Source organism: Struthio camelus, chromosome 3, assembly GCF_040807025.1.
Source record: "Struthio camelus isolate bStrCam1 chromosome 3, bStrCam1.hap1, whole genome shotgun sequence".
In the NCBI taxonomy this organism is placed as follows: domain Eukaryota; kingdom Metazoa; phylum Chordata; class Aves; order Struthioniformes; family Struthionidae; genus Struthio; species Struthio camelus.
Window position 1 is genome coordinate 111,741,773 of NC_090944.1, and position 23,698 is coordinate 111,765,470.

Below are 23,698 nucleotides of genomic sequence, written 5' to 3' on the forward strand. Positions count from 1 at the left end.
TCATTTATAAAAACTGCTTTTTCACTGCGTCTCTGAGGAACAATTCATGCACTGGTACCATCAAAAATTAATTCCTATGGGATATGAGAGTCCTTTTCCATTTATTGTCGAGATAGGCTTTTCACAGGCTTTTTGCTGCTCACATGTTCCTACTCATGTTTTGAGCTGCGGCGACTTCCAATTTCATCTCAGTTACACGTGACATAGCTCTGTCCTCAGTGGCATTGCACTACCTTCAATAGGCCCATCGCAGAAATTCAACCGTGGTATGCTCTGCCTTGCTTAAGTCAGTTTTTACAAGAGTGAGGAAAGAGAGGAGCGTTTGCCAAGCCTCATATACTAACAGTTTCTAAGCTGAGAACACTTTAGAGCTCCAGCAGAACAGCTCTCAACGGTGAACTGTTTCTACTTAAGAGCTTCAGACCAAAGGGTTTCCACAACTATTTTTTTCTCCCCTTTTCATATTATACCCAACTATACATATATTTGGCTTTCAAACTGAAGAAACAGGTTAGGAAATAATCTGCATTTCATTGAGACTCTTAAGAAACTGGGCCCACTGTACAAAGAGGAAAAAATAAATCTCACTGCACACCTATCATCAGAGCAAAAGAGAAAAAATATGATAAACTAAAAGAAATTAGGTAAGTAGCCTTGAAGTAGTGTCAAAATTTAAAGGCATTTGTAGGAAGCTTTTCCAAGGCCCTGCGGGCAGCATCAGTGAAAAGTGAGTATATACACTAACTAAATTTTAGCATACCTTTAATACTGGTATGCGGGCTCTATGGAATAAAATTTTTGCAACTCCTTTCCTCCTTTATTTATTAAAATGAACCATATACTTTCTTCTGCAAAATAATCACATAGTACTACTTTAGCATAAGCTATATTTTTATGTACTAAAACTACGGTTAACATTGGTCCTTTGAAGCAACAGAAAATGTCACTGCTTGAATTCACACTGATCAATCAACTTTTAGGTGTAGAAAGAGAAGCAAGGATGCAGAAACAAAACCATGAACAACTAATTGCAGTTTCTGAAATGAAACCTGAGCCTGTTGACAGTTGGAGGATGAAAACTAGCAAACTGAAAATGTTTAGAGAAAATATATGAGAAATGATTAGGCATAGAGATCAAATCGGATAATAAAAGGTTCCTCAGTATCATAGGAAAAGGCGGGAAGTTGAAGCTAGACGAATTGAGACAAGAAACAAAACACCAGTATGCAACAAGAAGGATAATTAATCACTGGAACAATTTAACCAGGAGAGATGATACTTTTCGAAAAGATACATCTGATTTTAAACAGCAACTACTTGAAGAAAGTCTTACAGACTGCATTAGAGAAGAAGTCAAGCTAAATAATCTCAGCTTTTCATTTGGTCGGCACTGCTTTTACTCAACTACCCTTGAAAACTGAATGGTATTTCTTTTCTAGAAAATTTGTTATGAATATCAGCTGACAAATATCCCAAGGAATGATCACTTCCCTATGTAAGTAATGTTTTCAACAGAGAATAAATAAATGGGAAGAAAATGCACTATATTGTTGTTCAAACACTAGTTTGAACTTAGCTGTTCTCTAGCCTAATGAATGAATTTGTAGTAGCTTTGCAAAAGGGAACCCTTGCCTACACACATTATTTTCCTGCTGAAAAGCCTTAGTAAAAGATTTTTGCATTGAACCAGATTTTTAAGCAGAAAACTATATAATGCAGTGGTCTGAAAAGTGCCAGATTGCCAAGAATGATTACCAAAGACCTGAATTAGTTTTGCTAGACAGGTTCAATACAGGCAGATATGTAGATATGTAAACTTATCTATTTCCCTTCACCTTGACTTGAAAGGGTCATGTTCTGAAGGCAAGGTGACAGCAACATCTCCATCCCCATTAAAACATCACCTTTAGCTACCAAGCAAAAGTACCATCTAGGGACATGGCAATGATATCTATCTTATATCTATCCTACATGCATCCAATCCACATGACAAAATAAACAGAACATTACATACCAGTTTTTCATATTAAATCACACTGATCTAAAATTCAAAGATTGTATCTTATGTATGAATAAGATTCAAGTACGTACATCAGCATTTTCTCTTCCCATTCTCCCAAGTTGTCCTACCTCTCAGGCATGACATTTAGAAAAGAATGACCCTGGAATTGCTACTCTTGTACTGAACATATTTTTTCCCTGCATGTATTTAATCATCATAGCTTGTTCTGGTGTAGAAAACCCATAGATACCATCTTCACTGAACTGTACTATTTTTACCATTCCAGAACAAACTAAACAATGACAGGACAAAGTTTTAACCTGTTGGATTTCTCCAATTTCTTGTTGGGAAGGATTACAGAAATGTTAACCAGGAGAGAAATGAGACAGTTTGGCCTATAGTGTTTTTATTATCGATGATGATGCATGACCCTGAAAGAACATCTCTATAGCTTTAGATCTCAGAGTGCAATGCCATGCTGGAAATTAGGATGTTACAAGTTTACTTAGGGACAAGCCAAGCAAAAAATAGACATTTATGTCTGTAAGAGTATTGAAGTTCGGGATAACCATAAGGCCTTTTGCAGTATTTCTAGATGATCTTTTTGTATTTGAAGCTAAAAATCTAATTCTATAGAGAGATACATAAACTCAGTAGAACGCCACACATCTCGAATGTTGTGGCAACAGAGTCATAACGAAGCCCTGGAGAACGATAGGAAAAAAAATTCCATCTCAATATCTTTTGCCAGCCACTCTAGAGCAATTATTTCAGAAAAAAATTCACAGGAAAACAGAGATCAGTCTCTGAGCAACCTAAGCAGGTTGACAGAAGTCAATTTACAATTCAATTTATCTTTACTCCTAAGGCTTTCAGTCTCTATAAAATCTTTTCATCTGATCTTTCAAGATCCTCCATCGGTCTCTCAAGAGCAACTCTTAAAAGCTGAAAAACGGCACAGCAATTCTCTGCTGGCAATATCTTCCTAAGATAGAGATTAATAGCTTAAGGAAAGTGTTAAAAAAGTTAAATCAATGGAGACAAACAGAAAATACATTCTTTAATACACAGCAGAACTATTTTCTATTTGTATTACCACAGCACTAAAAGGTCCTTGTCACAGTCTAAGACTCTACTGTGTGGTATAAGACTTTTTATACTCTAACAAGGAGATGCAGACACACTTTCAAAAAAACAGAACAATCTGGGGCAATCATCCTTCTGACACACTGCAACTAAACATGGAACAATTGTAAAGCTCTACCTAAGGACACAGCTGCAATCACAACAACATAAAACTTACTTTAAACATTCTGTACGTAACATAAATATTACAAAGAGTACAATACATAGAAAGCACTAATACTCAAGTTTTGCTTAAACCTGCTTCTAATATCCCCGTGTAGGTGCCCAGCACGTTCTCGTGTTTTTGCTGCACAGGGACTCAAACAGCTGAACACTCATTCAGAAGGATGCCACATTCACTACGTGCAGAATGTTCTCAACTTTTGTTTTCAAATCCTGATAATATCAAATTAACTTCTTATCATGGACTATCAAGAAAAGGTTCATAACATTAGGGATGACTTTTAACATAACATATTTTGCCTTTCCTTTAATCCTATGCACAGCTTCAAAGCTTATTGCATTTGTTCTGCAGCCCACCTCCTTCCTATCTGTAGCAAGGAACTGGAATTGCGTTGCTATAAACCAGCATACAATACAAAAAGGCTCTTCACAGCTATGTGATGAACTCCAGGCATCCAAGGATTTGGCAACGCACCCTGTGAACACACAAAACTACTGGTCTACAGCCTAAAGTATTACCACACGTCTCCCACCACGTGTCTTTAAGAGCACCACAAACAAATTTTTATGCTTTAACAAGCTTTCCCCTCCCCCCAACTCTTTTTAAGAACATGGCAGACTTGTTCATGTTGAAATAGGTGTTAGATTACCTGCTGTACATATCTGTCAGTGGTTTTCCACATGTAATAATATTCAATGATGCTGGTCAGTGACTTCCAAGGAAGCTGAAAAACATTTGTTACAAATTAGAGTGGTTCCAAGAAACTGCAATGTCCACATCCTATTAAACATATATTAACATCTCCTATATTTGATCTATAAATATTAGAATGTATATGCATTACATTCCTACATTAAAATACATACCTATATAAATTCATATACTACTACAAATATAGAAACTTTCTTTATGGATAACACAGATGCAGGATTAAAGCAGTATTATATACAGTAAATTATATCTGGATTTGTATGTGTAAACCCTATGTTTAAAATAAATGATATGTAGTGCAACCGGAAACACAGACAGTAATATCTCTATTATAAAATGTAGCAGATGGAAAACAACATTCAGGACTAAAATGAATCATCTTGACAAGAATGTGTTGGAGGCTCATGATAATTTTGCGCTTAAAAATACATCAGTCACAGCACTTAATTCACAGGTTCTTCAAGTCCCATAAAAACTAAATGGCTCATATAACACAGCTGGTCTTCCATAAATTTTTGGAACTTTTTATTATGATTACTACTAGAATAACCCGGTTTACGAGTTTGTGTGCACGTGTTCATTGGAAAAGTAAAGATATGTAAGCCTAAGTTTAGGGAAGAAAATGAACGATATAGCAGCCATTCGTAATTGCTATAGAATTATCTAGTCCACTGCATGAATTATCTCAATCATTGTAATTAGTTATTCTCTTACAAAATTCACGCAATTTTTCTTCACAGCCTGAAAACAGGCCACTGTTTGCGCATGGTATTTTACAGATGCATGCATTAACATCAGTAACTTTTACTTTCCAGGGATAAGGCTGAAAGTTAGAAAGTCCCAGAAACGCAAGATGTGGAAACTTATCTTTCCAACCCTATTGACTCCACTTTGGGGCTTTCTCCATGTCCTAAGCTAAAAGCGCAGGCTCCTGAATCTTTAAGCGAGTTCCTAAAAGCAGCAGAACAACCCTGTATCAAGTTGCCTCTCCCAGCATGCAGGCGCTCATAGCCCGCTTTTGTTGTTGTTGCTGTTGTTTTTTTCCAAACACTTAGAGGAACTGAGTTTTGCTCCCACCTTTGCCTTTCAGGAGCTGGGATTCTGATCCAGGTTCAGTGGTGTACTTCTGAGGTGATGCACCACAGTGGGTAAACCTCTGGTCTAAGTGACAGCAGTTTTGTCCATTTACATTTAATCTAACTTAACCATACCAAACAGCAGCATAACAAATGTATAAACTGACTTTGCAACAAATAGCAACACAATTCAGTTTACTAACATCCTTTCATTTTCTCGGGTAAATCATGCCTTAAGAGAACTCTGCCCAAGAAAAGGCTGAGACCGAGTGTTTGGTGCCCGTGGACCAACACAGGTGAGTTGCTTCACAGTGCCTAAATCAACATCCTTCACGAGATCCAGCTGAAAGCCTGTCTGTCACCCCACTGACCTGCCATTGCTGACTAGTCCATTTTAGCTTCTCTGCATTTGTTTTCCTTTCAGATACTTTTCCTATTAACGCATCAGTACCGTGGATATCTTTGCTATATCTCCAGAAAATACTTTTATCTGTTTCAAGTTAACTGTGATTGTGACAATACTAGTAGGTTCACTTACTCAGTAGGCAACTGCAATCAATTACAGATAATTAAGGTGTTTTGATTAGATAACCATAATCCTTTACAATTTGATTCACAACTCAGAAAACCTGTTTGAGATGCTGAGTATGAATATCCTAAGTGTTTACCTAAATACCTAAACGATAAAACTCTGTAGAGGCACATGAATTTTCCAGAGGCTGCCCTTAATGGCCATAAAAGCTGGAAACAGTCACAGAGTAAAGTACTCTCATTATCAAATTCTATTAAACGCTGACTGAAAGAAATACAAATGACGTGGCAAACATGGCATGACGTTTTGTAGGAGGAAACTAACAATGAGGTATCAGCAGCAGAAAAACAGGAAGAGGCAATTTTCGATTTCATTAGTTTCTGCAGGATAAAAATGGACCGCTCAAATCAGTCCAGTAGGAAGAACTTAGTATTTTAAAACATTTTAAAATGTGTATGTTAACGTTAAAGCATGTTTCCATAGTTTTCTGAAGTTGGAATCTTGCTCCTGTTTTATTTAAATGGCTTGAGTCTGATTCCTAAGGCCTTTCCTGCCATATCTGAAATGTGAAAGTTACAAATCTGTGAAAAACAGTGATAATGGAAAAACTAAGAATTTAACAAGCAGTATAGAAGACACCATAACAACTGTCCTTAACAATCAGGAAAACAGTTCTGTTTAGAGCACATAAAATATTTGCTCTCTTCCCATTCAACTATCCTGGAATGTAAAGGAATTCAAGTTAACTCAATTAACTTTAAAAGTTTAGGTTCATTAGGATTTACATAGGTTCTCACACATAGCAGTACCTCAGTAAATGAGATCCTACAGCAGTTGATGAGTCAACAACAGATGAAAATGATTATTCAAAGGCTGGACTGTAATTTGATAACAACTAAGTTTCTCCTGTCTATTAAAAAAGGTAAACTCCTTTACATCATTTAGTTTATGACAATTATCTTGCCTACTAATATTTAATGTTTATACCTTAATGCTTGAGCTGCACTTTGAACGTCAAATAGTGCCAGCAATTATTAGTTGCTGGAAAAGTAAATGAACTTGCGCTTTAGAGAACTGTAATGTAAGGGTTGCAACTGCAGTTACCGTGTCTTGCAAAGTCAGGATCATTCTGAAAACGTAATTCTTCTAATATATAATGACTCAAGTGGGTACTACGTAAGTCTTTCGCTTTAGTATATTGCTACCAATCGCTTTCCATCACACCACACAAAAATCCGGCCAGTGCTGTGGCACCATCAGGCTGACTGCTTAGACACCAACGTGCTTTTATCGCATTACCTTTTAGTCAAAAGATATAAAACCAAATCATTAAGTGTATACTAAGTTAGCATGTATACTACTGGCTCATTAGCTGCTTTGCTCATGCTTTTACAACAAACATAAAGGTAACTTATTTTACCTAGTCAGTGAAAAGAGGGAAAAGAACATATTGCATTTACTACAGGATAAAAGTATTCTTCGTGATAATTGTATCATAAGTGCTATAAATTCACACCTACCTCACCCTGCAGAAACTTGTTCATATATGCACGATCGAAATCTTGAACAGATTATTTTAGATAATTATTTTCAACTAAATGTTTGTTTTTAAAGGTCTATACTTTTAAAATACTACATAGCAAGTGGGAATACATAAATCTTACTCTAGAGAAATGAAGACAACTCGCCGAATTACATAAATATTAATATGACCGAAAGCTTCCAAATTACGTAGCACAGAATCTTGATATAACGTAGCACAGAATCTTGATATAACTTTAAGTTACTAATACTACAGAAATTGATACGTGAAATAGATGTTCTTCCAATGATGTTTTAAAAATGACATGCCACTTTTCCAAAGGTAAAAAAAAGTGACTAAGGATAGACAATATCCCTCTTTTAACTAAAAGAGACTATAATTGAATAAAAACGCGTATCCATTTGTGTTCCACTTTGAGTCATCGTTAACATACCCTCAGTAGATTACTCAACTCTACCTCTAAACTTTTCTCTCTCTTTCATTCTGGGAGGATAAGAGAGCGCGCGAGAGAGCGCGCGATCTGTGTTTTGGAAAGGAAGAGGCAGTAAAAGGAAGAAGGTATCAGGAGTCCACCTGAGATAAAAGAAACATTTTAAGTAGCTTTCTTTAGGCTCACTCAAATATCTAGCATTTGAGCACTGCACACGTAAAAGAGATGTCTGCAATGCAAGACTCCACTACAACACTGTAACATATGCTTATCAACAGAATTTAACTACGCGTAGCACCACACAAAAATTATAGAGAAAATCAGAAGTATTAAACACAAGCCACAAGGCTTAGGTTTAGCTGGTCACAATTTTTATTAGGATTCAGTTTGTAAACACTGAATAAAACGTGTAATAGATGCTTTAGGCATCTTAAACATTGGAACTGTATGTGTTACAAATTATTATAAGCAAAACACACTATGGATAATTAGAAGTCATAGCTACAATCAAGATACCTAACTAGCGTACATTAACAAGTGAGGAGCCATTTATCTCAATATCTATGCATTAAATAAGTGACCGCAGTTTATATTAAGATTTCAGCTCTAACACTCTATAAAATATGCTTTTCCACTCATATTTTCTTAAACAGAACTATTTCATCCACAATATAACTTTCATCCTTATGAGATGAATGCAGTGAACGTTTTCTCCCTTAGGGATCTCAGAGGGAAGCACACAGCTATCACACCTATTAAAACGACAATTTTTCAAAAAAACAACAGCCTTCCTTTCTCACCTTCATTTAATCATGTTTCACTTTAGAATTGCAAAAGTGAAGACAGATATCACCAATACTCAGTGCTAAATTTCTTCCCAGTGTCCCATGTGCCTTTCTTGGAAGGTCTTCTATTTCTCTACATCATCTACATACATCATATATCTTATAAATCTGTAAGGTTTTCCCCTCAAAGATCGCTAATAACACCACCCATTGGTAATACAACATGGACTTCCACCTGCAAAGATAGAAACTGATCTTTCAGAGTAAAGAAAATGAAATCTTCACAAGAACTTGTACAAAAGAAGTCTTTTTCATTGAGAGAAAGGAAGACTCTGCAAAAAACATGCAACAAAATCACCAATAAATTACTAAAAATCCCAGCAACAAGTGAATAAAAATCATTTCCTTTTCATTACTTTGCATTAGAATTCAGCAATTTGTAAAGTCTGATGCTTCAGAATCAAAATCAGCATAGTTAGAAAGTATGGGAGAACACCTCCTCTACTTTTCAGAAGTGTCTTCGTACTGAATGTGTCAAAATAATTCCCTGTAGTGCACTTTGAAAGCTACCTGCGTAAGGATTTCTCTCTGCTAATCATAGAAGGAAACCTCAGAGTTTCCAAAAGCACTCAGGGGAGTGAGGCGTGTAGCTGCTAATGAATTTCAATGGAGCTTTTGGAAAAGTTCTGAAAAGTTTCTGGAATTTCAGAATCTTGCAAAAATCCTTATCAAAATACATGAGAATTTAGCACGTGAGACACCCTACCTGGTATTAAGCCATTTAACAGATTATCTTCTGCCAACATCTTTCCGAAGAATGGCAATGAACAGGAAAAAATATTCACTTTCATCTGGATTTTATATATATATATATGTGTGTGTGTGTGTGTCTGTGCGTATACATATATATGTGAGTGCATGTGTATATGTATGTTAATTACATATATTAAATGCACACATTTCTCCTCTAGCTAATCTTTCAAGAGAAACTACAGAGAGCAGTTACGCTCACTCATGCAAAAACACAACACAAAAGTGCACTACTTCAGTACTTACAAAGTCTTGTCGAATGTCATTGAAGTCCTTCCCATACTTTTCCAGTGCCTCTTCAAATAAACTAGCTTCTGATGCTGACCATTCTTCCATTTCATCTCTACACAAAACAGGCCCTCCAAGCGGGACTAGAACGCTGATGGCACTGCTCAAATCATAGTTGTGTTTATGCAACGTATCCATTGCATGAAACTAGCAAAGAGAAGGACACAGTTAAGAAAACTTCTTGAATTAGAGAGCAGTCAATTTCAATCAATGCAGACTCAATATATTATTTACCATATGCCATGCAACAAGCTTTAACTAATGCTAGATTTAGAATCTATCTTGATGTCATACGTTTTCTGTAATGAAATGTAAGGAAAATCTAAATTGTTCTATTACCTAATTTGGGAAAAGAAATGCCATAATAAAATGTTTATCAAAAATGACTCTAGTGAATTAGTTCCTGCAAATTACTAGTAAATATTTCTACAGAAGCTTTAGCTGGTAGAAACCAGTTGCGAGTAACCCAATAGAGACACAGTGCCATGCTATCATGCTATCTGAGGAGAGACTGAGGAGCCATTTTCAACTAAACAAAAGTTCTCAATAGCAGCTAAATACTCAAGACATAGTCTATGTGCTCAGTATTCTCACTGTTGCGGAAGGAAACAATCATTTATTCTTTTCACTATCATCACACTGAAAAACAAACAAGATTTTTGTCCCTTGCTAAACACTGTTTCTGTAGACTACTAAGATAGGTTTCTTTATTTCGTTTTCCTTTGCAAAAGAAGAAAACAGAAAACAAACAGGCTACAGCATCCTTCACTTAGCCTGTTTAGAGCCATCTCTTAATACTCACATCACCATAACTGATGGGGAATATGTAAAGTACCTACACCACAGATCCACCCACAGGGAAGATGATCAACAGCAAAGAAGCCTTTCTGCCTCAGCATCCCCAAACTCCTATCACAAAACCTTAAACTGTTGTGCTGAAGGAGGTATTAGAAGTATAAAGCACAATACACCTGCAAAACAAGCAACTGCGTGACATCAAGCTCCAACCCGTTTGGCCCACCACAGGGATCAGCTGCAACAGTAGCATGCAACCTCGCACACAGCCCTAAACCCTTCTTACAAGACAGGGCACCTGAAACCTTTCAGGACAGGAACAGGCTCGCATTATGTGTCAGTATAGCGCTTACAGAGCAATTCCAGTTGAGCTTCTGGATATAAATGCATCACAAGTAATAAATTATCCTAATCTGTTGCTATCTCTTAGGATAGCTAGGAGTGGCTAGGGTTTTTCCTCCAGCTTCCAATATACCTCTTGGAGAGCTACCAAGGACAGGATCCTTGAACTGTTTCATCTGCAAGAAGTAATGTTGCCTTTATCCTACAGTGGGTCATTTTACACAGGGTTCAGCTTAGAGAACCCTGAGCCTTGAGAAGGAGCCGTTCTTAAAGAGAAATGCTCTAATATGGAGATGCTATATAATAATGTCTAAAATACACAACCTTCAGATTAGAGAATGTAAAATAAATTACTGAAGAGTTACTTATCGCCCAGCCGATGAGTAAACCAGGCCTAACAACTGAACTCTTACAGCATATTCCTTACCAAGGTTTAAATGTGTTTAAATCTCACCACTTACAGAAAAACACTGCACATTTTCCAAGCAGCTGTTAAATCCAGATCTGTTCACTGATAACCAGTTTTCTTAAAAATGAGAACAGAAGCAAATAAATCAGGATCTTGCTCTTGCTTTACATCATTTTTGCATCTATAATAAACATCTTTCATAAGTGTTTTTTTTGTTGCATGCATCTCAAAAAGAGATGCACAGAAAACAACTCAGTAGATAAATACTGCCTTCACTCAGCTGTCTGAGAGACTACCACTGACAAGTTCCCACAATAACACTCTTTGCCTTCTGCAGGTTTGTCAGCCCCCACCTTCAATCAGATTCCCACACTGCAGTGAGTGAACCATACCAGCAAAAGCAAGAGCAGCCTGAAGACATTACTGGAGCCCATGACAAAACATCCTGGAGTTTCTTTGCCTTGCCCAAGGATCTGAGGATCACAAAAAACTGCTAGTGGGTACATGATGCATAAGGAGCAGGAGGCTGGGAAGAGTTGTCAGTGCCTCTCCCAAAGTAGACCCTGGAGAATAGAGGGAGAACGGCCCTTCCCAAAAGAGGGCTTGCCCAGAGCTTCCCTGCATCAGCGGGAAGGTTTAGGCCAGGCTGGCAGAGGGAACTTGTGCAGGTGGGACTATTCGTCAAGCCAAGGAAAGGCAGCATGGATCCAGGGAGAAAGGGGGTAGCAGTGCGTGCTGCAAACAAGCTGTAGCATGCAGTTCCAAAAACAAGCTGCCATTTCAGTAGTCAATTAAACCAGCTAGACTGAACAGCCCCCATCCAAGCACTCAAGCTAGAAACAGAATCTGAATACTACAATAATATTTTAAACATGTTTACTGCACAGCTACCTATACAGAAGTCTTACACAACTCATTAGGGAACACAATTTAATTCCTTATAGTAAAGTAACACAGGCTACTCAGAATGCGCAAGCGCAGTGATTTTGTCAACCTACTTCACTTTAATGCCTCTCAATGTATGCACTATACAACATTCAGGAATCTGAAACAGTAAGTCTTTCCAGTTTCTTTCTCTTCTCAGAGATCAAATTTCCTTATTAGAGAAAACACTGGGTATGAGAAGGCGAGAAATATGTTTCAGTGAGCTGTATGTCTCACAAGTCTTTATCACTGCAAGAGAAAAAGACTATGAAATCCCACATTGCTTCAAGACATTATGGCCACTTCTACTGTCTAAGGAGTTAAGCCCACACGGTTTCATGTCCTTCCGCAGGATATTCTAAATGACTTGGCAGTTTCCTGTCTTGTCTCATTACCTTCCCCAGGTCTTTGAGATTAGAAAACAGCAAGTGAGAGGTTACTTTCAGGCTAAGCTGCAAAACCTCCCTAATGTGCACGCTCATCCTCAATTTACTCATGTTTATAACCTGTGCCCCCTTTTTTTTAATATTAGTCTGTTTACAGTCACCTCTGACTGAAACAACTAATTTTCTTAGTGTTATGCACCTACATCACCTCTAAAGCGTTAATGAAATACACTATAACTTTTGCAAATGTCTGTACAAAGTGCTACTCAAAACATGCTCCCAATTAACAGGGGAACATAGGAAAGAATAACTACTATAAAGACAGGTATGTCTTTTCTTAACTTAGACAGGAGTACATTACAAGGAGCAAAAGAGAAAGGTTTTAAAAAGCTGAGGGGGCAGGAAAATGAGAAAGAACAGACAGACACAATAATTAAACCTGGGGTAGCTCCTCTGGTGCCTCATTATAAGATATGCCTTTCATTAAGTGTAATGGAACTTAATGGATCATTTGCAAGGAAGAAACATTTATATGGCACTCAAACGCTAAATGTATTCCTTTATTAGCAGCACTGCACATGGACTTTCAAACAAAAAGAAATTGCAATAGGGATGAATCTATTATATTAATCACTGAATGCTGTAAAAAAGACCTGCATTCTGTGGGAATTATTAGAAATTCTCGATCCAACAAAATCTTAATAAAATGATAAATACTAAACTGGAGAACTATTTTGATGGGAAAAAAGTATAAAACATTTAATGTGAATAGAATTATGTCACTAAGGTCATATTAGGGAGTAGGAAACAGAAAAGGCATCTTTTGAACGTAGAAGAAATTCTCTTGAGTATTACTGAAAACATTACATTTTGCCACTTTCTTGATTAGGCTACAGTAGTCCAGACTGAGGCCCTGTGTAATAGCCTATAAGTACTCTGCAAAATGTTAAGAAGTTAAATATTTTTCTCAGCATACTAATGAATGTATTTTACCTAAAATACAAAAGCTGCCCTACTGGGTCAGACCAATAATTCATCTACCCAAATATTCTATCTCTGACAGAAGAACCAGGAGATGCAACCCCGAGAATATGCAAGTCTAACCACGTTCTGAGGTTCATTCCCATTTCATTCTCCAACATCCGCAACCCTTGGGAATTAGGAGTGCTAGATGGCCCATTCTCATTGGTAACCATTTATGGATCTGTTATCCGTAACTTTTGAAACTCCTTTTTTAACCTGCTGATATTGTTGGTTCTTACAGAACTAAATTCCAGAGGCTCTCTACTCAACGAGTAACGTAGTATCTTACCTATTTTAATCGGATCTGTTAGCTTCACTGAGTGCCCCGTAGCTGCAATACTCGGGTATTTGATGAACAACAGCTCTACAGGACCCTTACCTTTTATCTAATTTTGAACACAAATTCTTAAAATAACAAAGTCCTTTGGCTGGTGTCTTTGGTAAGCTAAATCAAATTTGATTCTATCAAACAGTAAGATTTTGCTTGCACATAGTTTTCCTAGCATGCTTTTACTACTGTAGCATGTTTCATCACCTCAATAAATACAAACATACAGGGACAAAACTTTGGTCTGTAACATCTATGCACTTCAACTTTTTCTGAAAGATGCAGTCACTTATATCATTAATATTTCAACATCCTAAGGAAACATCCTAAGGACATACTAAGTAAAAAGTTCTTCAAAGAGTTACTAAAAAAGTCTGATTGTTTATACTGTTTACAAAACTTACAGACACATAGGTGTGAGTATGTATAGCATGATATTATCTAGACAATGTTCAGTGTTATTCCAATATACTTTAAATCACACTATGATCAATCATATTGAGTGAAACTTTATACAATGTGCTTTATACACTGCTACTGTGCAAACTGCCACATTTGAGGATGTTATATATAAATACATTTCTGTTGAAGTCAACTGATTTATAGCATGATCCCAAGAGGCAGCACCAACAGCCTTACAGAAAACCCACAGGATTATCTACTATATACAAAGACACCTTGCAAGCAGCTATCTAGAGGGAAGCAGACCTCTGGAGGATAGAGACTGTCGAGCAGTAGATTTTGTTGAATTTCTAGAGGTGCAAACTTTGCAGGATTTTCAAACAAGCCACTCACCAGTGTGATGTCTCGGGAAGCAGCAGCTGCGCTCATGTGTAAACTAGGCTGTCTGACAGAACTACTGCAGTCCAGCGCTCGAGCAAACGTGCCAACCGCACTACAATAGAGAAATAATAGACAGTAAACGCACAGAAAGATTTAACCTCTTTTTTATTACCATACTCTTTGTTCTGTCCGTAAAAGTATCTTTTTAAAATAAACATCACATACCATAATTCCAAGATTTCAGATCTTCATTAATAAAGGACAATTTGATAAAGATAAACCCTCAAGCACTGAAGTAAAAATTCTCACCTCTTTCCTAGACAAAAATATCCTACATATAAAAACCGCTCACTTGAAATAGAATGAAAACAAAAGATGCCCACAGAATTCTAATGTACCAACTTTCTGTTTATTACGAAGTCAAAGACCCTAGTTAGTCGGGTTTTGTAACTATAACTACTATTTTTAAAATTAAAAAGTCCAAATACTGTTTAACAAATTAAAATACGATTAAAAGTGGAGGAGCTCCAAAAATGGAGGTCTTTATTAGTAGAATAACAGGTAAATAGCATAGGTAATTACTAACATTTGATTTACCTCAGTAATGCCTGTCTACTGCTTCCATTACTAAGGCAATGAAAGCATACTGACATTAGTATTACTACCTCCAAAAATGTACTTTGTCTCAAGTTTTTAGTAAAAAACTAAATGCCTCTCTCAAGCTACTCAATAAAAGCATTCAAGCTTTATTGAAATGAACAAGTTTTTTCTCTAAATCTTATCCTTTTACTGTATTTTTGTTGATGAATTGTACATGGCATTTATCAGGCTTCAAAAATAACACCACAGCAACAAAACACAAGGCATAAGGATGGAGGACTAGCGTGATAGTAATTTTTCTAATTTGCAAACTTTGCTTGGAAGCACATCTACCAAATAACATGCATCATGAAGGGAAAGACGAGTAAGTGAATCTTACTGGGCTCAGCATATCACAGGACAAATCAGTAAAGATGCAACGAAACATGAGAAATATTACATATTAATAAAACAAGAGCTGTTCCAGTACCCTGAGCGGGATAATGACTCTTGTGGTGTACTGTGCCACTATCATATTAGAAAAAACGTTTCTTGCAGTTATGATATGATACAAGTCCCTGTAAATTCAAGGACGTTTTTAACAACACCGCAAGCCTTTTGACTAAGGAGTAGAGCCTCATTCAGTAATTATATTCCACACAAGGTAACAGGGCAGAATTATACCAATCACGACTGCCACTGACAGAGATCAACATGCTAAAAGTATCATGTCAATGCATACCATAGCCCCTATATTCAATTATAAAATAATGTACATCAAGAGTTTTACTTGCTAAGGTGTATTACTGACCGTGAAGAAACTAGTAACATTTAACTGTTGTTACAGTTTTGTCTTAAATCTCAAAATAATTAATAATGAAGGCATGTTTCACTATACTCTGCCAAAAACTTTAAGATAAAGTTGAGATTAAACACAGATTCACACTCCAGGTATTATCCATTTAAATTTCTGAAGGCTGTAGAATAACTAAGTTATATTCCACAACCTTTGCTCCTTCTTTACAGATATGGCAAATATGTGACAAATATGTGACTTAACAAAAAAAATTTGGCAGCACATAAAACACAAGCCAGGCCTACGAATAAGGCCGTATTCTGAAAACATTTCCTGATAGTCAGTCAACCCCTTTAAACATGTTGGCATTGATAAAGGTTGTAACTAAACAGTCTTTCCTTTAATCCTTCTATCAGTACTGTTGAAACCAATAAAGCAGCACGCAGCAGGACTATATTTCCCTTCTGCCACTGCTTACTGATTTATCTTCCTTTTGCATAATTAACACTGTTTTTTGACCATATTTCTGAAGTAAAATCAAAGTATGCCATGGAATTTACAAAGATCCACAAGCCACTCACTTTAAAACATCAAGCTGCCTTCAGTCTTTCTAGGCAGATACGAATTAGGTTGTCTAGTAAGTCAAGTCAAAATTAAGACATAATGTAAAGCTAAGTTTACTCTGAATAAGTGATAAAGAAGTAGGAACCGATGAACTAGTTGACATCAGTGTTACCAGTGTTATACTGGGTAGCTAAGAACCACAACGGCACCTGGAAGGCTGCATGGGAATGTGAGGTATGTGAGTGCAAAATGGTAAAAACCACCATAAAACGTAGGCCGTGTGTCATATTAAAGGGGTGGAGGGTCTGAGGCTCTATCTTGACAGCAACGTAACTTCCAATTCAACTTTTCCTGGAAACTTTTGAAGGACAGTGAATTTTTCAGACAACCAAAGCAAGCAACCTAGTCCCAAAACTTTACACAGTGACAGTAGGTGCTCTGTATAATCTAGCCATATGGTCAAAATCTAAGTTTAAATGCGAATTTTAGGGTGTATCAAAAATACTTAAATATTTATGCTTTTCACAAAAAATGCAGATATGGGTACACATCGATATACAACTCAAACATTTCATTTGTGATTTTTTTTGCATGATTTTTTCCAATAATACAGACCAAGAATGATTTTTAAAACTTTAGAAGTAAAAATCAATGCCCAGTTCCAGAATACACACTATTGTCTTCACCTACCTGCTAAAAAAATAAAATTATAAGACTTTCCAGGCTGCACACAACGCATATTGAAGCGTAAGACTAACTACTCATTTTTCTTTTAGATGGACTCTTTAATGTAAGTGTTCCACAAATTGGTAGAATCCAAAGAATGACTACAAACACTTAACTGGAACTATATTTAATTCAAGAAGAACAATAAGAAACTAACATAACAAAAAACTGTATTCAGCAAGCTAGTAACAGATTAGTTAATCTAATTAAAAGTACTTCAAACTTAAAAGTAACTTCAAACAGGAAAAAACCACCCCTCACACCACACAAAACAAGTTAAAAAAGCTGACCTTGGCCAAAAAGCATACAGATAGCAAATTACACAAGTGGCAGTGAGATGGACAGGAATAAAAAACAATTGCTGGTATCAGAGATTATTCTTTGTACAGATCCTATAAGCAAGCAGGCCTAAGAGCTTTAAGAGCTAGACAAAATGAGCCAGTATTACCTTAATTAGGTAACTGTAATCTTGTTTTAATCATCTTAAACACTTGAACCGAAAAAGTTCTCTCAAGGTCTTATGACAGGGATTGTGGCTGATAAATGTAAAGTAAAGCAAAGTAATCTGAGGCCAGAATCTAAGATTAAGCAATAAATCCAGAAATTCTGCAAAACTCAATAATATCTAGAGTTAAAAAAACAAAAACAAACCAAAAAACTTCACAGTGAACTTTCTAGGGATGAAGCGGCTCACTTTTTGACCACTGATCCAGAAGCAGAGCTTCAAAGTTTTAGCCTGCCAAAGCATTCCTAGCACAGCCACGTTCCAAAACAATGGAACTTATGGGCACCATTCAACTAATACATTATTTTATTATTAAACTTTGTACCACTTCCAAATAGTTTCAAAAGCTTCAGGAAACAAACTATGGATTATTAAGTAAATAATAGTAATAATAACAATGCATGTGTCAAATACTCCATTTATCATTATTTTATTGTGCCTCAGAGCCCTAGATTCAGACTAAACTTCAGATTAGATATTCTATAGCACTGAAAATACGCTATTCCAAATTTAACTCATATATGTGACATTCAAAATATATGAGATGGATATAGACGCATGTAGAAACTCACACTGGAATATTGCCCAGTATAATAGGCAGTGGCATTGTCTTGGTTTAGGGTTTTCACAGCGTTTTGTAATGATGGGTCAATTTGAGAAAATAAGGGGATGACAGAGGTTGGCAACTTTGGCTAGTTGGAGGCAGGATCATTATCTTGTTACTGAAGGGAAGTAGGCAAAGAGTACAGGGCCATGATGAAAGCAGTGAAGAATAAATTTCACAGCAGTATCTTAAATAGATCTGAAAAGACAAAGTCAGAGAAATGGAATCATCAAGAAATAAGATAATGAGAGACTGGATGGAAGTTGTGGCTGTGGGCATACTAGATGAGAAATTAAAGGTATTACACAGGAAGAGCTGGCAGTATTTAAACACAGCCTGCGTAAAGCCTTAGCCATGTATATGAGAACACTGTAGTGTGAGGATTTGCAGGGATGTCCAAGATGAACAAAGAGTGTAAGTTACAAACTCATATGACAGGCAAATTTGGCAATGTTGTACCCTGTCAACTAGTACTTTTCCTATTATTAGGATGGTTCCTTCTTTTCTGCTTCTCTGTGTACAAAGCGGCAGCAAACTGCACTGCTAAGGAAAAAGTGAAAACTGACCATATAAAAAGTAACACTGTGCACAAACAGTTCCCACAAGAGTACAGTCATTTTTGAAGCATTTCTACAACTAGAGTTTGTGAAAATTTTGAGAAAGTAACTTCCTAATTCACAGTGTCTAGTTAAAGAAAAAAATATTAAAGCTATTACTGTGGGCTCCTCATCCTGCAAAACCTGAGACACCATATACATTCCACCAGAGCTGCCAAATCATTTAATTTTTCCACATGCTCAAGATGAGCTACAACCACACTTATAAGGCAGAGTGGAAAAAATGGACTCTTTAAGAAAAAAAAAAATTAGGAAGAGAGGCAAGAAAAAGGTAAATAACCAAACAAGTGAAAACCTTTCAGAAAGATACCAGGCAAATCCCGTCAAAAACTGCACTGATCTCTCTGCTGTGCGGCATGCTTGGGGAAATAAAATCTAAAACAAATTAAAATGAATCACAAAGAGTTGTACCTACTACTTGATGACAAAATGGCAAGGGAAGTTAAACGTTACTAAGTGAACATTGAGAAAATGCACTCGGCTCTATGTGAAGACACACAGAGCGATGATAACAAATCACTTACGCTCATTCTGTAAGAAAATGCAGGATTCCCTATGGACTGTATAGCGAAAACCTGAGCTCAGTACTCAGTGAGTCATAGGAAAATACTTTTTTTTTTTTTTAAGCGATTACTGGAAAAGGAATGGAAAATAAAACAGGAGAACATTTCTGAGTTACTGTATAAATCTACAGTGCATCCACATCATAAATACTTCGTATGGTTCTGGTCTCCATCTCAAAATTCTCTATTACTACAAGAAGAGATACAGAGGATAATACCAGAGGATGATCAGGAGCACAGAACAGTTCCCAGATGAAGATACATTAAAGAGATTGACTCTTCAACTGGGCAGAGATGATGATACCATATGGATTTACCAAGGGCAAATCAACTCTGACCAAACTGATAATTGTTTTGCAATGAAATGACTCGCTCAGTGAATAACGGGGAGAGCAGTGGATGTTCTTCATCTTGACCTTAGCAAAGGCTTTCAACACTGTCAACACTATAACATCTTCACAGACAAACTGATGAAGTACAGACCAGATAAACAGACAGCCTGAAAACCGGCTGAACTGCCATGCTCAAAAAGTTGTGATCAGCATCACAAAGTCCAACTGGAGGCCAGTCACTAGCAGTGTCCCCGAGGCGTCAATACTGGGGTCAGTCCTGTTTAACATCTTCATTAATGACCTGAATGATGGGACAGAGCACTCTCAGCAAGTTTGCTGATGATAAAAAAACTGGGAGGAGTGGTTGACACACCAGAGGGTTGCGCTGCCATTCAGGGGGACTGCAACAGGCTGGAGAGACGGGCAGAGGGGGGAACCTCAAGAAGTTCAGCAGAGGGAAGTGCAGGGTACTGCACCTAGGGTGGAATAACCTCATGCACCAGTAAAGGCTGGGGGCTGACCAGCTGGAGAGCAGCTTTGCCAAAAAGTCCTGGGGGTCCTGGTGGACAAGTTGAACACAACTCAGCAATGTGCCCTTGCATCAGGGAAGGACAAGAGCACTCTGAGCTGTGTTAGGAAGAGCGATGCCAGCAAGTTGAGGGAGGTGATCCTTCTCCTCTACTCAGCCCTTGTGAGACCACACCCGGAGTGTTTGGTCCAGTTCTGGGCTCCCCAGAGCAAGACAGACATGGACTTACTGGCAGCAGATGATTAAGGGACTGAAGCATCTCTCATATGAGGAAAAGCTGAGAGAGTTGGGACTTTTCATCTTGGAGAAGAGAAGGCTCAGGGGGGGATCTTATCAGTGTGAATCTGACGAGAGAGTGAAGAAGATGGGGACAGATTCTTCTCTGTGGTACCCGAAGGAAGGATAAGATGCAATGGGCACAAACTGAATACAGGAAATTCCACTTAAGCTAAAGAAAAATACTTTTTTTTTTTTTTTTTTTTTTTTTTTACTTTAAGTGTGCTCAAACACTGGAACAAGTTGCCCAGAGACAATGTGGAGTCTCCATCCTTGGAGATATTCGAAAATCAACCGAACGTGGCCCTGAGCAACCTGCTCTAACTGACCCTGCTTTGAGCAAGGGCCTGGACTAGATGATTTCCAGAGATGTCTTCCAACCTTAACCATTCTGTGATTCTCTGATTCTAGGAACAAGGAAAGCTATTACAACAATACAAATGGGACTGCGAAGACAAAGAGGAAGTTCATCCTTTCTCATAAGATTAGCATTAGTGGTAGGCAAACAAATTATCAAGAACCAAAAGAAAGATACGTCTTTAAAGATCTAACTTCTCATCAATAAAGAGTTCTGAAAAGGTTTATTATTTACCAGGGAAAATCTGGAACTACTGAAATTGTAAAAGAGGATAAAAATAGCTACTAGTCTCACAGGAAGCAATAGCACCCCAGCCATCAGATCCAGAAAAGTTCTGGATCCAGGCTAGTATAACTCTTCTTCTACCTTGTATTCTCAACAATCCAGGTGACACAAAGGTCCTTTTAATTTGAGTGCATCTGTCTTCAAATTGTTTACTTCCATATACTGTTCCTCTCTTTCAGAGATATGAGATCAACAGCGGGTATGCACTTGACAAATTTTTTTAAAACGAACCACCTCTGGGTGCATACACCTCTGTGCATACATGAATCTGCAAATTCACAACAATTTTCCTCTAATGAACTAGACCTATGTCTCATCTCAGAGAAAGCTTCTGAGCAAAATAATTTGAGTTAGGTGGATCTTTGGTGGTTTCCTATAAATAGGAAAGCTTTTCCGTTTTCCTCATTATTACATCAATGTTTCCTTCACTGTGAGTTGGAACTGGCCTTAAACATCTTACAGTCAATATCTGATCTTTCCTTAAGAGAGTCTCATGCTATTTCATTCTTGAAAAGAAGACAAAAATACTTCTAATATGGAGATATATGCCACTAGCAGAATATTAATTAAAGCTGAAAAATACCTGAGACTTTTTCTGCTGGATAACGTAAAACATGACACGAAGAACATACTGATAGTAAAATGATGCTCTTCCAGAAGACACAATTTCCTTGCATTTCTAAGCAACGGTCTGTTCAGTACCGTGCTCCATTATGCTCACTTCACAAGTTTAGAGCACATGACATGATGAACATGAAAAATGACCTGCCACTGTTCTTTCTCTGAAAGACTGTCAAAGTTGGGGTGGGGGAGGAAGCATTCTATATAACACCCCCATATGCATTACAATTAACCTTCATTTGCATTGCTAAATGAATAAAAATGGAAATCTTTATTATTCAACAGAAAAATAATCTGATACATATAAGTAGTTTACAAGGTATTACCTAAGCCATCATTTTGGCTGTAATCCCTCCCACAGTTTCACAGTCATAGAGGGGGAGATTTACAGGAAGTTAAAAAAAAAAAAAAAAAAAAAAAAAAAAGGTCCAGGAAAGCAGAAAATGCTGCAGCACATTCTTTTTTTTTTTTTAGAAGGTAAGAGATCAAAATTCACAAAAAAGGTGCAAAACAAAATTCAGCTCCAAGTCTGAATTAGTTATTTTCAAATAAATGTGGTCAAGTGTGGTTATGTGGTACCATAATCCAAAATACTCAAAGGAATAAATGTACTTTGGCCTGGCATGACAGATAGGCAGAAACATAGTATTTCTGATGGTACTAGCAAACTGCATGTGAACATACTTTTTTCAATTTCCAGTCCATCTGCCTACCACTAAATAGTTCATCTTGCCAGCAAACACCTACTTCTGCAAGTGTTGCAAGGCTTCCGGCCTCTAGATTTTTCACCATCCTTACCTAATTTTATGTTGCAACTTTGCCATTAACTTTAATTTTCCCTTTAATGAACTCTAATTCCTGTCACTTCTCACCACCTGAAGAGAATCCAGAAGCACACTAATATTGAGGGTTTCAAACCAGTGATTATTTATTTACTTATTTTCATTAATAAGCTTTGGCTGTCTTGTGTACTTCCACTGACTACACTGAATTATCTTGAAAGAACAGAGTTACAGATTATCACTGTTTAAGCGCATTTTAAAATATTTGTATTTATTGCGCTCTATTGATGAGTGGATTCTTTTCCTGAATGTGATAAAATAAACATTATTAATTGAAGCAAGACTCTGTTCCCTTCCTCAGAGTAAGATAAATTTGTTTGAGAAATCACATTTCCACTTACCAGAAGCACTTATAACCAAATCAATAGTTACCAATAGAAAACGAATATGAACACTGCCTTAAAGAAAATGGAAAAGTGCAAACAACACAGGAAGGATCAAGTTCTAACTGAAAACAAACAGCACATAGTTGTCCATTCTTCTCTGATTTTACATCAAAAAATAAGCAAGCATTCAAATGAAGGGAGATATGCTAACCAGAGGTAAGTAATGAGATTTTTTTATTTCACAGAAATCAAAGAACAAAATTTTGAAGTAGAGATGCACATGCAATGATTAAAGGCTGTTTTAATTTATCTTCCAAACTCTGTTTCAGTTAGAAATAAGATGAGACCACAAGTGTCTAGCAAATAGATTAGAAATCTTCTGAAAGAAATATGCTGATAATCTAGTTAGATAAAGCCAAATAGAAGAATTAAGTGAATTTTGTTGACTTAACAGCTGTATCGCAACATGAAGTATATGAACAGAACTGGGATGTACCAAAAACTTAACTGTAACGAATTTTAGACCAAATTCATAGGTAGAAAGAAAACTAAGAAATAGACCAGGTCTATGGCTCTCTATCCAGCTTCTATCCAGACTGGACTCCCATCTCCCACCACATTTGAGTCTAGTCAGGACCCTTTTGGATCACTTGACAAATAAAGAAAGGACAGGATTACTAATTTATATACACAACAGGA

At 36.9% G+C, this 23,698-nt stretch overlaps 1 protein-coding gene across 10 annotated transcripts in view; it reads right to left on the minus strand.

The window, feature by feature from the left end:
• Positions 1-23,698, minus strand: part of MTA3 (metastasis associated 1 family member 3) — a 159,515-nt gene that overhangs the window by 72,853 nt on the left and 62,964 nt on the right. For all 10 annotated transcript variants that reach the window (XM_068939694.1, XM_068939686.1, XM_068939688.1 and 7 more), the window contains 3 exons: positions 14,489-14,588; positions 9,445-9,633; positions 3,961-4,035 (listed from right to left, as the gene is read on the minus strand). In XM_068939694.1, the coding sequence (XP_068795795.1) occupies positions 3,961-4,035; positions 9,445-9,633; positions 14,489-14,588 (364 nt within the window). The remainder of the gene's footprint in view (positions 1-3,960; positions 4,036-9,444; positions 9,634-14,488; positions 14,589-23,698) is intronic.